The sequence below is a fragment of the Myotis myotis genome, unplaced genomic scaffold (assembly GCF_014108235.1).
Source record: "Myotis myotis isolate mMyoMyo1 unplaced genomic scaffold, mMyoMyo1.p scaffold_m19_p_13, whole genome shotgun sequence".
Classification (NCBI taxonomy): Eukaryota; Metazoa; Chordata; class Mammalia; order Chiroptera; family Vespertilionidae; genus Myotis; species Myotis myotis.
In genome coordinates, this window is record NW_023416317.1 from 3,077,020 (window position 1) to 3,091,479 (window position 14,460).

The 14,460-nt window shown below is 49.4% G+C and overlaps 1 protein-coding gene across 9 annotated transcripts in view; it reads right to left on the minus strand.

The window, feature by feature from the left end:
- Positions 1–271: 271 nt before the first annotated feature.
- The window catches only part of MITF (melanocyte inducing transcription factor), a 247,335-nt gene continuing 233,146 nt past the window's right edge, over positions 272–14,460 (minus strand). For all 9 annotated transcript variants that reach the window (XM_036331582.1, XM_036331580.1, XM_036331587.1 and 6 more), the window contains 3 exons: positions 14,237–14,312; positions 11,081–11,228; positions 272–3,698 (listed from right to left, as the gene is read on the minus strand). In XM_036331582.1, the coding sequence (XP_036187475.1) occupies positions 3,297–3,698; positions 11,081–11,228; positions 14,237–14,312 (626 nt within the window). In that variant the 3' untranslated portion in view covers positions 272–3,296. The remainder of the gene's footprint in view (positions 3,699–11,080; positions 11,229–14,236; positions 14,313–14,460) is intronic.

The window sequence follows — 14,460 nt, forward strand, 5'->3', positions numbered from 1 at the left end:
CATTCTGGAGTTCAAATCTCCCCAGAGTCAGAGGGGAAAAGCTGCATAATTATAGTTCATCTGAGTGCAAGTTATAAAGTAATCAGTGTTTGAAACAAAAAAGCAATACCTTAGAATGACATTTAAAACAAAAAACGTACTTACTGGCATTTACATTTTTTTTTCATGCAATTTGTTATTCACTCAATCGGAAGAAAAAGTGCACCACCATTTCTGATAAGGCAAACAATATTCAAAACTGGCATCAACTAAACACAACTGGCCAGCACGGTGTGAAAAACCAAATGCTTTAATGAAGCTATCGAGAACAGTTCAAAGGTCACGGATACATGAATATTGACCCACAATGTACAGTGCTGTGGGCCACGCAGAAAGCACTGCTGCACCCACAGCAGGTGACCACATTACAGTACCGAGTGTCAGGAAGACAGTCATTTGTCTTTTTTTTTTTTTTTTCAAGAAATAGGAGTTTTTAATACACTGTTATCAACATCAACTTTTCCCCAGTGCATTTTAAAAAATATTAGTAAGTGCATTCCTTTGTGCTTTATTTTGTATCTTTTAACTTCCTATGTATTTTATTTATTCTTATTGCTTTATTTTTAAAAAAACAACCAGAAAGAACTTTGTCATCATAGTATGACCAAGTTGGTTGCATGGTTTTTGGCAAAGTCAGGTTTGGTATTTCCATCACCGTACCCAGAGGCAGGTGGACAAGTTTGGCATGTCAGTCACCCCAGATGGAGGCCCAGCCCCAGGTCTCAGCTCTGCACCCAGGGATGGGGAGTGGTGTGGACTGTTTTCGCATCACAAACAGCAAGCCCAAACCACCCCCTCCTGGCATAACTAGTCGCTAAAACGAACCCACACTCTATTTGGCAAAAAAGAAATAAATAAACCACTCCTGCAGTTGCAGCCTTCTCCTGGGCTCATTGGCCTGCCACTCCCAGAAACTGTCTCTCAAAAAGGTTGGGGCAGCAGGGAGGGTGAGCTCCGGCGTGCGAGACCCAGGGCAGTGGTAGGAGATGCCATGCTTTCTCTCACAAATCTCCCTCTACATTCGCTTAATCCTGGGCCCTGGGTTAGTCAGCCTTGCTCTATTTTTAAGAACCTCCTAATCAGCTAAAGAAAACTAGCATCAGACCATCGCCACCTTCGACTTTTGCACCCAGGTCCCCTCCTCCACGTCAATCGGAAGAGATTAATGGACGATGCTGTGATTGTGTCCGTGAACACTGTGGCACAGTTAGCTGCTCATGCACACCCGTGTCACTATTCTAGGAGAAGAGCTATCTGTACAGTGAAGGAGGCTGAAAGAATGGGAACCAAGTTCCCTGCCCCTTAAGTAATGAAGCTATAAAACTGACAGCATTCTCAAAGTTCCAAGGACTCTCACTGCCCAGCGTGCCTGGGAGCCAGGCATGGATTATTTTCATGTAAGTCATCCATTCGTACATTCGACAATCACTCCTTCTCCCTGAACCTCTAACAGCCATCACCAATTCACATTTGACATTTAAACTCAGCCTCGTTTTTTACAAAACCCTCCTGAATGAGGTTTCCTGATGAAAGAAGTTGGCACTCTGTCACTAAAATATATTTAATATTAAAAATATCTGAAGGAGAACTGGAAGCTCTGACACTGTCCACAGAGGCACCATGCCGCACGCCGTTCTCAGTGAGACCAGCGGGAAAGTCTCCCACAGCCCAGCTCAGCCAGCTCAGTCCCAAGCGGCTGCTGCTCCGTGTAAGGCACTTCATTCCAGATGGGTGTGCTTGATGCCACCGGCTATCAACTGTACATGCTGCTGAGACGGTCCACTCAACAGCCTGACTCCTGACCCCATGCCTGTGTGACACCTCGCCCGACAGAGTGGGGGGCCACTGCTGCTACCGCGCAAGACCGCACGCACCCATGCATGGGAGCTGACCGGACAGCAGCTGCCTGGACGGCACTGCCGCTTGGCAAAGCAGTGCTACCAAGTACCAGTCATTTGCCAGTACACTATCTCTCTCCTTAGAAAAGTTCAGCACGCTTGCTGAAATAAACCTCAATTTAAATGACCATAATGGGCGTATTAATACTATAGTTACCAGTCTCCAAGAATATTGCTATTTTTATATCACTAAAAATAAATATGTAAGTTTATTCTCTCTAGAAGGCCAGTTTTACCTATTAATACTACACCTTAAATGTGTGGAAAAACAGTTCTGAGTGAGACTGTAATATACAAAATATTCGCAAAGCTCTCTTGAAACACAAGACCTTGCGTGAAAGTTTTCTTTCATGTGTGTACAAATAATGCAGAAAACCATCAGTGAGTTGTAAAAATATTGAAAACTTGCCATTTTAAGATGCATATTCTTACAAATTAATACAAACATACTGAAAAGAACAATGATAATAAAGAATCTGTACAACTCAAACCAACAGTAAAACATAATTTAAAAATAAAAATAGTAAAGCCAATTAGAAATGTGCCGTTTGGTTTTCTTATCAAAAGCAAAATTAAAGAAAAAAGAGTAAAACATTCAGTGCTCCTCAATGTCTTACTATGAGAGGACACTCATTTTCATTCAAAGTAAAATAGGTCCTAGGAAGCACTGACTCACACGCATTGGTGAGGAGGGCCAGAGCAGCAGGGGTGAGGCCGAGCTCGGTTTCAGAGCCCTGCACCGCCCTCGCAATTCAGCGGTAAGTAACACATCAGCTATTTTTCTCACCAGACAATCCTCATGAAAATGGCTGCATCTTTTTCTTTTGCAGAATATAGCATTTCTTGAAATAGTTTGCAGTATAAAGACTGATGCTAGAGGGTACTGTATCTTTAAGGCAGTACCAATGAACACATTTACAAAATGGAAAAGGTTAGTGTGAAATTTTTCTTTTCTTTTGTCTGTCTGTCTCTACTTTTATTTTATTTATTTTGGTTGCTTTATATTCCTCTGATTAAACTTTACATTTAATTTCCAAGGAAGTCACAGGCATAAAAATCTCCAACTTGCTTCCCTGAATAACAGTGGACAAAAATTTCTCTGATGAAAATCCTCTTGCTCAGGACGCTGGCGTCCAGGGTGAGCTCAGTTCACAGGTTCTGTACGCTTATTGTACAATACTTTGGAGGCATTTATAGTTGCAAAATAGAATATACAGGTCCGCTTCACAAAATTCTAAAAATAAAATATATCCTTGGCTATTGAGAAAGCATGAAAAAAATTCATATTAAAGGAAAATTATCAAGAAAACCCCTCAGGTCAGTTGTGGAATCTCCTGGAGAAGGAGGCGAGCGGGGCTGCTAACACGCGTGCTCGGGCTCCTCCATGCTCACGCTGCTCCGCCGGCTGCTGGTTTTGGAAGCTCCCGGGGACACCGACGAAAGCAGTGGATCCGTTACGCCAACAGGAGAAAGAGTATCGTCCATCAGGATGTCTTCCAGTTTAGAGCCCATTTTCGTGGGGACACCATAGGCCTGGCTGCCCTCGGTGCCGGCGCCGAGGCTGCTGCTGAAGCTGATGGTGCCGTCGGTGAGGTCGAGGGTGCTGGTGCAGGTGAGGTCTGCATGGCGCGGTGGCAGGTCCTGGCTGCAGTTCTCCAGGGAGGGCTCCTGCTTGATGATGCGATTCACCAGGTCCGCAGAGCAGAGGCCCGAGGACGGAAGAAGGGAAAGGCCATGCGCTCGAGCCTGCATCTCAAGTTCCTGAAAGAAAAGGGAAAGTCAGACACTGGGCCGAAGAGGTGCAGAGGGCTTGGGGCAGACACTGTCACGATGGGGCCAGGTCAGTGCACACTGTCCACGCCCACAGGACACACCGCCCGAGAGGGGGCCTGATGAAAGGGGAGGGCCTTGTGCTGGTGAGGACACTCTCTCCCGTGGTTGGAGATGTGGATCGTGGCGGGCGGTGCGTGCATGGGAAGGCGCTGTACCTTCTGCTCAATTTTGCGGTAAACCTACTCTTGTTCCAAAAAATAAAGTCTATTTAAAAAAATCATACACTTAGAGAGAAAACGATAAATATTAAAATATTTTGCTCTTTTAAATTAGTAAATGCCATACTTTCAAAAGTAGAGTATAAGTACTACTGGTAATAAATGAAATGCTTTTTAGGTGGTAGTGGATTTTATATATTAAATATAGAGTCTCTCACAGCCGTTAATGTTCACAACGAGGAGAATTAAAAAAACATCAAAATAAAATTTCAAAATGTAAGCTGATTAAAGGAAAATATTCAGTAAACATTATTGTTCCGTGGTCCCTAAACTGTGCTCTTAAGTATTCGAGGTGCAGCAAAGGACGCACAGGACCCTGGGGAGCCTGAAAACCTCAGGGACGTGGCGACATGTCTGTGAGGGCCACCGCCCAGGTAGCAGGTCCACGCTGGGTCGGCTGTGCCTGGGCTCTCCCTCGCTGTGTGGAGCAGGGCCTGGGAGGCGGCGCTGACAGATGCGGGCGCTGCTGGGAGTCACTGCACGGGGGGGACAGGTGGCAGCAGCCACCTCCCACATCCAGGCACACAGGCCCAGCAGCAAGTAATGCAGTTATTTTAAAATAATATAAAAATACTACTTTTCTTAATTTACATGTTTAAATTTTCAAATGCCTACAAGTGGTCAGGACCTAACAGAAACGGAAGAGTAACTAAGACAGCAGGGGCAGCAGCACTAAGAAAGTGGGCAGTAGTGGCAAAAGTGCGGAAGGTTCGCACAAGGAGCTGGAGGTTGAGAAGCATCACTCAGGCCATTTCACCATGAGAAATGGACTTTTTTTTAATTCCAGAAAGAAGTCCTTATCTGAATAATTCCTTCCTCCACTTCCTTCATTTTCTGTGCTGAAACCTAACCTGCAGTGCTGCAGAACGTGGCTGTGTTTGGAGACAGTATCTTCAGAGAGGTCCCTGAGGTACAATGAGGTCACTGGGGGCCGGACCCAATCTGTGGCAGCCCTGGTGTCCTTGAACAATGGAGGCCAGGACGCAGGCGCAGAGGGAAGGCGCCATTTCCACGCCCAGCAGTGCTTTCAGGAGAAACCAACCTTGTGGATGGAGAGTGGGGGCCGCCTTCTGAGGACTGTGAGGAACTGAAGTCTTTGCTGCCTGCACTGCCTGGGGCAGCCTCAACTGCCTGGCGGACTCCAGCACTCATTTCAAAAGGCCCCTCCCTCTTCCTTCCTGAGTATTCCTGCACCCTCCCAAAATGAACCCTAGAGACCCCGACAGACTCCCCAGTGAGCGTTCTCCCTCCCCGTGCAGCGCCCTTCCATGGCTGTGATGCAGTAAGAACAGGAGTAAGGCTGAGCAAGTCTTCTTGCCTCGTTGGAGAGGAGCGCGGCCCTGCAACAGACGAGGCCTCAGCCTCAGCTCACACACCTAAGGATCTACCTTCCTAAGGATCCACCTTCCAGAAGAGTCCTGTTCAGTCTTCATTAAAGGCTGTTTGATCTGCAAGACCTTTGGATGCAATACAAGTAAGAGCCGGAGCCTGATGTGTCCCAGCACCTCCTGCCTGCCCCTTCCTCACATCCCTCCAGAAACACATCTCCCAGCATCAGCTCAGAGCCTGGGCTGTGGGATAAAAGGGTGGGTCCAATGCCATTCGGGCCTCATGCTTGCTTCTGTGAGGCATTGTGCGTGCGTCACTCAGAATGGAGATGGGAGGAAGCCCTGCTGAGAGCACCCGCTCTTGTAAACCCAAACCAACGTGCTGGTAAGAACAGCACCCCCACACAAGTAGTTTGTCTTTAAACCAAATAACAAAGTTGAATTAAGAGAGTAAAACATCCTACTCTATCTTCTGCTACTTAATTGAAAATATTTATCAGCTGACTAAAGCCTTACTTAGATTTCTAAATAATGCAGTGCCTCTCATCCAAGTGCAGGCTTGGGCCTGCAGAGCTGTCCTGACTGGTCACACTTCCGGGACATGCCGAGCTTGAGGGCTGCCTCACTATCATGCAGGAAACCCTGAGATGCTCCCCCCAGGGATTTTCCAATTCACTATTTTACAATACTTGTATTTCACACAAAAAGACATATTTGGACCCTTAAAACAAAACCCTTGACTCTCTTTCAAAACAATTACTATCCTATCTAATAAAAGAGAAACATGGTAATTAGCGTACAACCGCTACCCTTCCCATTGGCTAATCAGGGCAATATGCAAATTAACTGCCAGCCAAAATGGCGGCCGGCAGCCAGGCAGCTTGAAACTAACATGAGGCTTGCTTGCGTCAGTGACAGAGGAAACCAAAGTTCCCCGCCTGCCTTGCCGGCCTCTAAGCCTGCAGTTTAAGAAACATTGTAACAAATATAGAAGCTAAACAAAACCCCAGAAACCTGCTTTCAACGAGCCCGGGATCTCAGAGTTGGAGTTATACATTGTTTCAATTATAGAACCGAAACAAACCAGATACCTGCCTTCAGGAGCGGAGGCATAAAAGCTGGAGCCTCAGAGCTAAAGCTGGCCCAGAATTAAAAAAAAAACACAAAAAAACAGAAAAAAAGGAGCAGGTGGGAGCTTCAGTCCCAGCCTGAAAACAGCCCTCAGCCCCTCACCCAGGGTGGCCAGGCACCCCAGTGGGGACCCCCACCCTGAAAGGTGTGTGACCAGCTGAAAACAGCCATCATCCCCTCACCCAGGCTGGCCAGGCACCCCAGTGGGGACCCCACCCTGATCCAGGACAGCCTTCAGGGCAAACCAGCCGGCCCCCACATGTGCACCAGGCCTCTATTCTATATAGTAAAAGGGTACTATGCCTCCCAGCACCAGGATTAGCGGAGCCGCGAGGCCTCCTGGCACCGGGATCAGCGTGACAGGGGGCAGCACCCAAAACCCCTGATCGTCCTGCGGCTCTGTGTGTGACAGGGGGCGGGGCCACAACCTCCCTATCAGCCCTGCTCTGTTCGTGACAGGGGAAGGTGCCCCTACCCCCTGATCAGCCCTGCTCTGTGCCTGATGGGGGGAGCTCCCCAACCCCCTGATCGCCCTGCGGCTCTGTGTATGACAGGGTGAGGCGCCCCAACCCCCTGATCGGCCCTGCTCTGTGTGTGACAGGGTGCGGTGCCCCAACCCCCTCCCCCCCACGGGCCCTGCTCTGTGTGTGACGGGGTAGAGCCATAACCTCCCCATCGGCCCTGCCCTGGGTGTGACAGGGTGTGGCACCCCAACCCCCTGATCCGACCTGCTCTGTGACAGGGGGCGGTGCCCCAACTCCCCTATCGGCCCTACTCTGTGAGTGACAGGGGGGAGCTCCCCAACCCCCTGATCGACCCTGCTCTGTGCGTGACAGGGTACGGAGCCCCAACCCCCCTGATGGGCCCTGCTCTGTGACGGGGGCAGCTCCCCAACCCCCTGATTGGCCCTGCTCTGTGCGTGACAGGGGGTGGCGCCACAACTTCCCCATCGACCCTGCCTTGAGTGTGACAGGGGGCGGTGCCCCAACCCCCCAATCGGCCCTGCTGTGAGCCCGACCAGGGGCTGCACCTAGGGATTGGGCCTGCCCTCTGCCACCCGGGAGCAGGCCTAAGCCAGCATGTCGTTATCTCCCAAGGGGTCCCAAACTGCGAGAGGACACAGGCCGGGTTGGCCCCCCCCCCCCCCCGAGTGCACAAATTTTTGTGCACCGGGCCTCTAGTCCTATATAATATCATTAGCATAATATGCTAATGATATGCTAAGGCTACTCAACACTCGCTATGACGTGCACTGAACACCAGGGGGAAGAAGCTCCGACTAGTAGGTTAGCTTGCTGCTGGGGTCCGGCCAATTGGGACTGAGCAAGACAGGCCGAACACACCCTGGAGCCCTGCACAGTCCCTCCCGGCTGGCCAACTTCCCACGTCCCTCCTCGGCCTTGATCATGCACTAGTTGGGTCCCTCAGCCTGGCTTGCGCCCTCTCACAACCCAGGACCCAATTTCGACCCAATCCCGCAGGCCAGGCTGAGGGACCGCACTAGTGCATGAATTCGTGCACCAGGCCTGTAGTATCTTAATATTTGTATGAGGAACCAGCACATTAGTACAAGCTGCTTTTATAAACTGGTAGCCTAGATTCAACAGATCCAAGACCTACAGCTCCTCAGCGAAGAACGGGACGTGGGACCAACAGCAAATGCCGATTAAAGGGAGAAAGGGAGGAGACATTTACATTCCAGCTGACCACTCCTTCCCTGCTGAGGTTCTAAAATGGGCCCCAGAGCACAGCTGTCCTCACCTCTCTGCCCCATGGCTGGAGTCCCAGCACCCACGAGCTGTGCCACCATGAGTGTCACGGGTGGTGTGGGCATGGAAAAGATCGAGAGCACCATTCTCAGTAAACTACTCAGCTACATAATTCCATGTCTGGGACTCCCAGCACTATGGCAGACAACTGGTCACTAAAGTGCTGCACTTTGCACTGTCATTCCATGAATGGTTGCCTTGAAAACCTGAAACGTAGCCACTGCTTATGGCAAAATCTGGTAAGAGGTGGGGTCATCTATTCAAGAAGAAGGCACAGTGACTCCTACTGGTGGGCCGTGTTCAGTTGGCCAGGACATTAAAAATACTCTTGCAAACTCCTTCAGTCATTAGCAGCTTGTTTCTTTTTCTCTTTTTCAAGGCAGTTTCAGAGGAAACTGTGTTCACATTTGGTGCCAGAGGCCCGTGCCTGAGAGAAGGCCTGGCTGACACCAAAGGACCCTGCTCACTCTGCACTGTACAGACACTCCCTGAATGAAATGACAGGTGGATCCTATAAACCTGTAAAATTAGTATTTCTCCTGCTAAGAAAATATAGTGTAAACTAAAGATACACCTGGCATAAGTTCACTCTCTGTCCTACTTCTTACATTTATGTTTTGATGATAAGATCCTCTGGGCGTCTCTAAGTTCCCTATTAACATGGGCTCTGATTATGGACTAACACCCCCCCCCCCCAACACCCAATACTAAGGCATCTTTGTATTTAACAACTACAGTCAGTTCTCATCATTCGCAGGAATCACCGCTATGAACTGGATGTATGTGCTCCCCAAATTCCTACACAGAAACTGACGTCCCCGGGTAATGGTATTTGGAGACAGAGCTTTGGGAGGCGCTTATGTCATGAGAGTGGAGCCCTCCTGGGTGAGACCTGTGTCCTTATAAAAATACCCCCAAGAGCGCCCTCGCCCCTCCCCCCACGTAGGACTCGGGCAAGGAGGCGCTGTCTCTGAACGAAGGAGCGAGCCCTCCTCACCCTTAGAACCAGCTGGTGCCTTGGGAACTGTGAGACAATATCTGTGGGGTAAGCCGCTGGCTGTGGCAACTCTGTCAGCCGCACTAGCGGACAGTCGGCTGCAGCTAGTGCGGCTGGGGACACAGCTAGCGCCTACGGGCCTCTGGCCACACTCTGTCACGGAGCCATGCTTCCTTATCTAATACTAGAGACCCGGTGCACAAAAATTTGAGCACTCGGGGGGGGGGGGGAGTGGGTCCCTCAGCCTGGTCTCTGCCCTCTCTCAGTCTGGGACCCATCGGGGGATGTCCACCTGCTGGCTTAGGCACGCTCCCCGGGGCATCGGGCCTAAGCTGGCAGTCAGACATTACTCTGGCAGCCTGGGAGCCCTTGGGGGATGTCCACTTGCCAGCGGGGAGCAGGCCTAAGTTGCAGTCGGACATCCTTAGTGCTGCTGAGGAGGTGGGAGAGGCTCCCGCCACCACCACTGTGATGGCAGCCGCCAGCCTTGCTTGTGGCTGAACAGAGCTCCCCCTGTGGGAGCGCACTGACCATCAGGGGGCAGCTCCTGCATTGAGCATCTGCCCCCTGGTGGTCAGTGTGTGTCATAGTGACCAGTCATTCCCAGTCGTTCTGCTGTTAGGGTCAATTTGCATATTACCCTTTTATTATATAGGATAGAGGCCTGGTGCATGGGTGGGGGCTGGCTGGTTTGACCTGAAGGGTGTCCCGGATCAGGGTGGGGGTCCCGCTTGGGTGCCTGGCCAGCCTGGGTGAGGGGCTGAGGGCCATTTTCAGGCTGCCCGCACCCCCTTTAGGGTGGGGGTCCCCACTGGGGTGCCTTGCCAGCCTGGGTGAGGGGCTGATGGCTGTTTGCAGGCTGGCCAAGCCCCCCAGCGGGGACCCTCACCCCACGGGGGTTTGGCCAGCTGGGGTGAGGGACTGAGGGCTGTTTTCAGGCTGGCCATAGCCCCTTCAGGGTGGGGAGGTCCCGCTGGGGTGCCTGGTCAGCCTGGGTGAGGGGCTGAGGGCCGTTTTTAGGCTGGTCACACCCCCTTCAGGGTGGGGGTCCCTGCTGTGGTGCCTGGCCAGCCTGGGTGAGGGGCTGATGGCCGTTTTCAGGCTGGCCATGACCCCGGGCTGGAAGCAGGTATCTAGGATTTATTTATCTTCTATAATTGAAACTTTGTAGCCTTGAGCAGAGCTCAGGGCTGGCAGGGCAGGCGGGAAGCTTGGCTTCCTCCATTGCTGGGGGCAACCTAATCCTCCTGCTCGCTCCAGCTTTGTGGCTGCCACCATCTTAGTTGGGTTAATTTGCATATTTGCTCCTGATTGGCTGGTGGGCGTGGCTTTTGGATGTAGCAGAGGTACGGTCAATTTGCATGATTCTCTTTTATTAGATTAGATGTAATGTTGATTCATTGGCACTGAACTCAGCCAATAGCACCGCAACTTATGTTTGAAGTCAACTTAGCTCCATCAGACACATTGGGAAACTAGTCAACACTTTGGCATGATGCTTACAGGCCACTGTAAACAGCAAAATCACCCACAAAACCCACAAAAATATGAAAAACCTGGCACTAACCAGACTGTAAAAAGGACACTGGGTCACAGGAGGAGCTGAGAGCAGAAGGTGGAGCCTCTCCGTGCTCCCCCTGCGTGAAAGACGTCCCGGGCAACTCCAGTCTATGGCTCTGCACATTCCGAGAATGACCAAAAGGTGCCACAAATGTTGCTTTGGGTTACAAATAAATTGTTATAAGTGGCAGATTCAAATAGGGAATCCACAAATAATGAGGTTCACGTGAGTCAACTCCTGGGGGGGCTCCCTGCACCCTTTCTTCTCCCCTGTGAAGTCAGGAGCGCAGGCTGCAGCCGGCCGTACCTGAATGCGGAGCAGCAGGTGCCGGTTGGCATGCTCCAGCTTCTTCTGCCGCGTCTCCAGCTCTTTTGCCCGCTGCTGCTCCCGCTGCAGCTTCCGGATGTAGTCCACGGACGCTTTTAAAATGGTGCCCTTGTTCCAGCGCATGTCCCTGATGAAATGCAAGGAGACAGACTCTGTATGACTTGAGGGTCAACAAAAATGCAACAGTCAGAGCACTTTCCAAAGATGCGCTACCAAGTGCAGGTTGGTATAGCTACCAGTCCCCATCCCCTCTCCCCCCACGTACCCCGAGGTGCACCCTGGCACGGGCCAGCCTGGGTCAGAGCTACAAGGTGGAGTCAGGACCTAAAAACTTAGGTCTGTTGGTTGTAAAGTCAATATTCTTAGCATTGTATGAAATAGCTACAGCTTTCTAGGACTATAACATTAACTCAGAGAATAAGCTGTGGCAAAAACATCCCATGATGCCTCACTACCTGACTGTGTGAGGCACACAGGTGGCATCCTTGAACTGCATCGTGGTTTCCATGGACAGGTTACCTACTTCTCTCTGTCTTTATTTCCTCTTTGTAAACCGTGATAGTGCCCTTGCAGAAGCAGCCTCATGGCATGTTTTTGGAATCAAAGGGGGCACTTTATATAAAAATGGTGCGAAAAGCTGAGGGTGCAGTTCTAATGTGTGAGGGGCTCCATGTACTCACTCGATGGCTCTTTAAATAGCATTCACTAGGTGCCAGGTGCTTTCCCAGGAATTGTACAGTTCATTTAGGCATCACAACTCCATTTGACAGACTGGGAAATTCAGGCACAGAAAGGTCCAATAATTTTCCCAAGGCCGCACAGCTGGGAAGTGGCAGACCAGGAAGCCTAGACTGCCTGGCTTCAGACGCAGGCTCTACACCACTGTGCCATTCTTCCTCGTGTGTAACTGAGTCCTCAAAACCACGAGGCTCGGCAGGGATACTCTGATCGCCCCTTCTTAACAGCTCAGGATGAAGCCCGAGAGCTCCAGCCAGCACAGATGTCTAGGAAGGCACCAGCTGGGAATTCAAACCCAGCACCTGCAGTCCACGCCCTCAGTCTGTGATCACCACAGTGCTAATGTACTCACATGTGAAACAAATAGAAACACCACTTAGAGCACTCCAGATCAATGACTAAGAATGAAATTATAATTAGGTAAGTAATATTTCTATAGCACTTTAATCTGAGCCCTTTTATTGACAATATTCATGATGATAATGACGATAGTGATGAAAACAAAAATACTTTTAATGTATGAAAAACCTCCAAAGCTTTACTCTACAGCTGCTCCAAGTGGATCAGAAGTATCAGGTGGCTGTGTGCATGGAGGGCGGTTAACACAAGTCACCCAGTCATGATCCTCACATGGGTCATATAAAGAACCAAATAGAGTTCTCCCATGAGAGGCAGCGCTCAGGCCCCTGAGAGTTCCTGGGGGCAGATCCCCAAGGTCTGAACACCAAAGATGGCAGCGGGGAGGTGTCCTGGGATTGAGCCAACTGGCTAATTTCAGGGCTAATATCCAAGGAAGAGAAACTTCAGCAGCCAGAGAGAAAGGCAACTATACTGAAACATACCTTGCTGAGGCCAGCAAGGTGAGGACAAGTTGCTGAAACATGCACACAGCCACTTCATTTTTAAGAAGTGACTATTTCAACCAGTTATCTTGGGTTTTACTTCCTTGTGAGACCCAACCAATTAATTATGCTTCTGGGCTTAAAAGAAGGGTTTTTAAACTTTTCTGTCTTAATGAGAAAGACCCACTTTCGCACAGAAGTGTACATAAATCTCTACTATGTAAATCAACAAGAGCAGGTGTGCTGAGGGCAGGCGAGGGCGTGGGGCCGAGACCCTGGTCAGCTGGACTGTCTCCTCAGTCGCCCAGGGTCGGCTCCCAGGCATGGAAACCGTCCATTTTATCTTAAAACAATGCCTACACATTCAGATGATTATCAGTCCAGATTGTCAACATAAGTAACAGAATACAAAGGAGAAAGGAGACAGGCAGGGGGAGGCTCTCACTCCCGCCCAGAACTTCATCCTTTGGTAAAGAGATTTCCATGCTAGTCTAAAAGTGAGAGCTGATGAAGAACAGGAAAGGGGGGGATCCATTCTCAGCTATCATGCCACACTGAGGACAGGAAATGAAGGTCACAACTCCCTCATGGGATAAATGTGTGAAGCAGAGCTGAGGACTCAAATGTTCCGAGTTTTAAAATGGTTTTCCTTGAGAAACCTGGAAAGTAAAATGTGGATGATGGAGACTGTGCTTGAGCACTCATTCATCAGAGCCACCTTACAATGGTCTTACTTTATTTCCTCACAAATACCCCGGCAATAATGTGAACAGCACACTTAATCAGCCATGCATGAATAATGGCTGACTTCATCTTCACATTTTATTAGATAGCTAAAAGGTCATATTCACAGGCTAATTTCATTGAATGCCTGTGGGAGCCATTAAAATGTGTACATCCTCGAGCCCCTCACTTCAAATGGGCCGATGTCTAATGGATAGAACCTGTATGTGTTGTCCTGTTTGCTGCTGTTGCCAGCAGGAAAGAGATCTTTACCACTGTGATCCCCCAAGCAGTGGGCGGGAAGAAAGAGCTGAAATCCCAGGAGCTGACCTATACTTAGGAGAGGATTAAAATGTACTCTTTTTTCTAGAAGGGAAAAACATACAAAGAACACGAACGTTTAAGAAACACACAGAATTGAGCAAAATTGTTAGACGTGAAGTCTGCAATATCAGCTCTCAGTGCCTACAGATGCTGTTGGAGATGAAGAGCAGCCAGCAATACCTTGCTTCAGCACATGCTGAAATCGCTGTCCTGCAGAAACTGTTAACTAATTTTGTTTAGCAGCTCAGTGTTTGTTTGCCAAGGATTCTCCTCACACCCAGAGCTGCCTCATGTCCAATCACCCTGTTGGACAATTCGGTGCACTTCCCTCAGCATCTTAGTTTGATAAGACTATTAAAAGCAAGATGGATGGAGTATTTAGGATGAAACCCAAGGAAAGGGGGACTTTTTTACACTGGTTTGCATAACGGTGCAGTTTTTGCAACATAGGAAAAAACATTAAGGTACAAAAACTATACGATGCAGATGAATATGCAATTGTACTCACGGATCATTGGACTTGGGAATCAAAGTACCTAGTTCTTTAATGCGGTCATTTATGTTAAATCTTCTTCTTCGTTCAACTTCAAGAAAAGAGCACAGGAAGGACTATTAGCAACAGCGTCACATTGGCATGAACGTATCTCATTAATGACATGCATGTATCAACCTTACGGCTCAGGACCACAAAACCTGACCCTGTATTTCCATGTTTCCATGGTTTTGGTACTA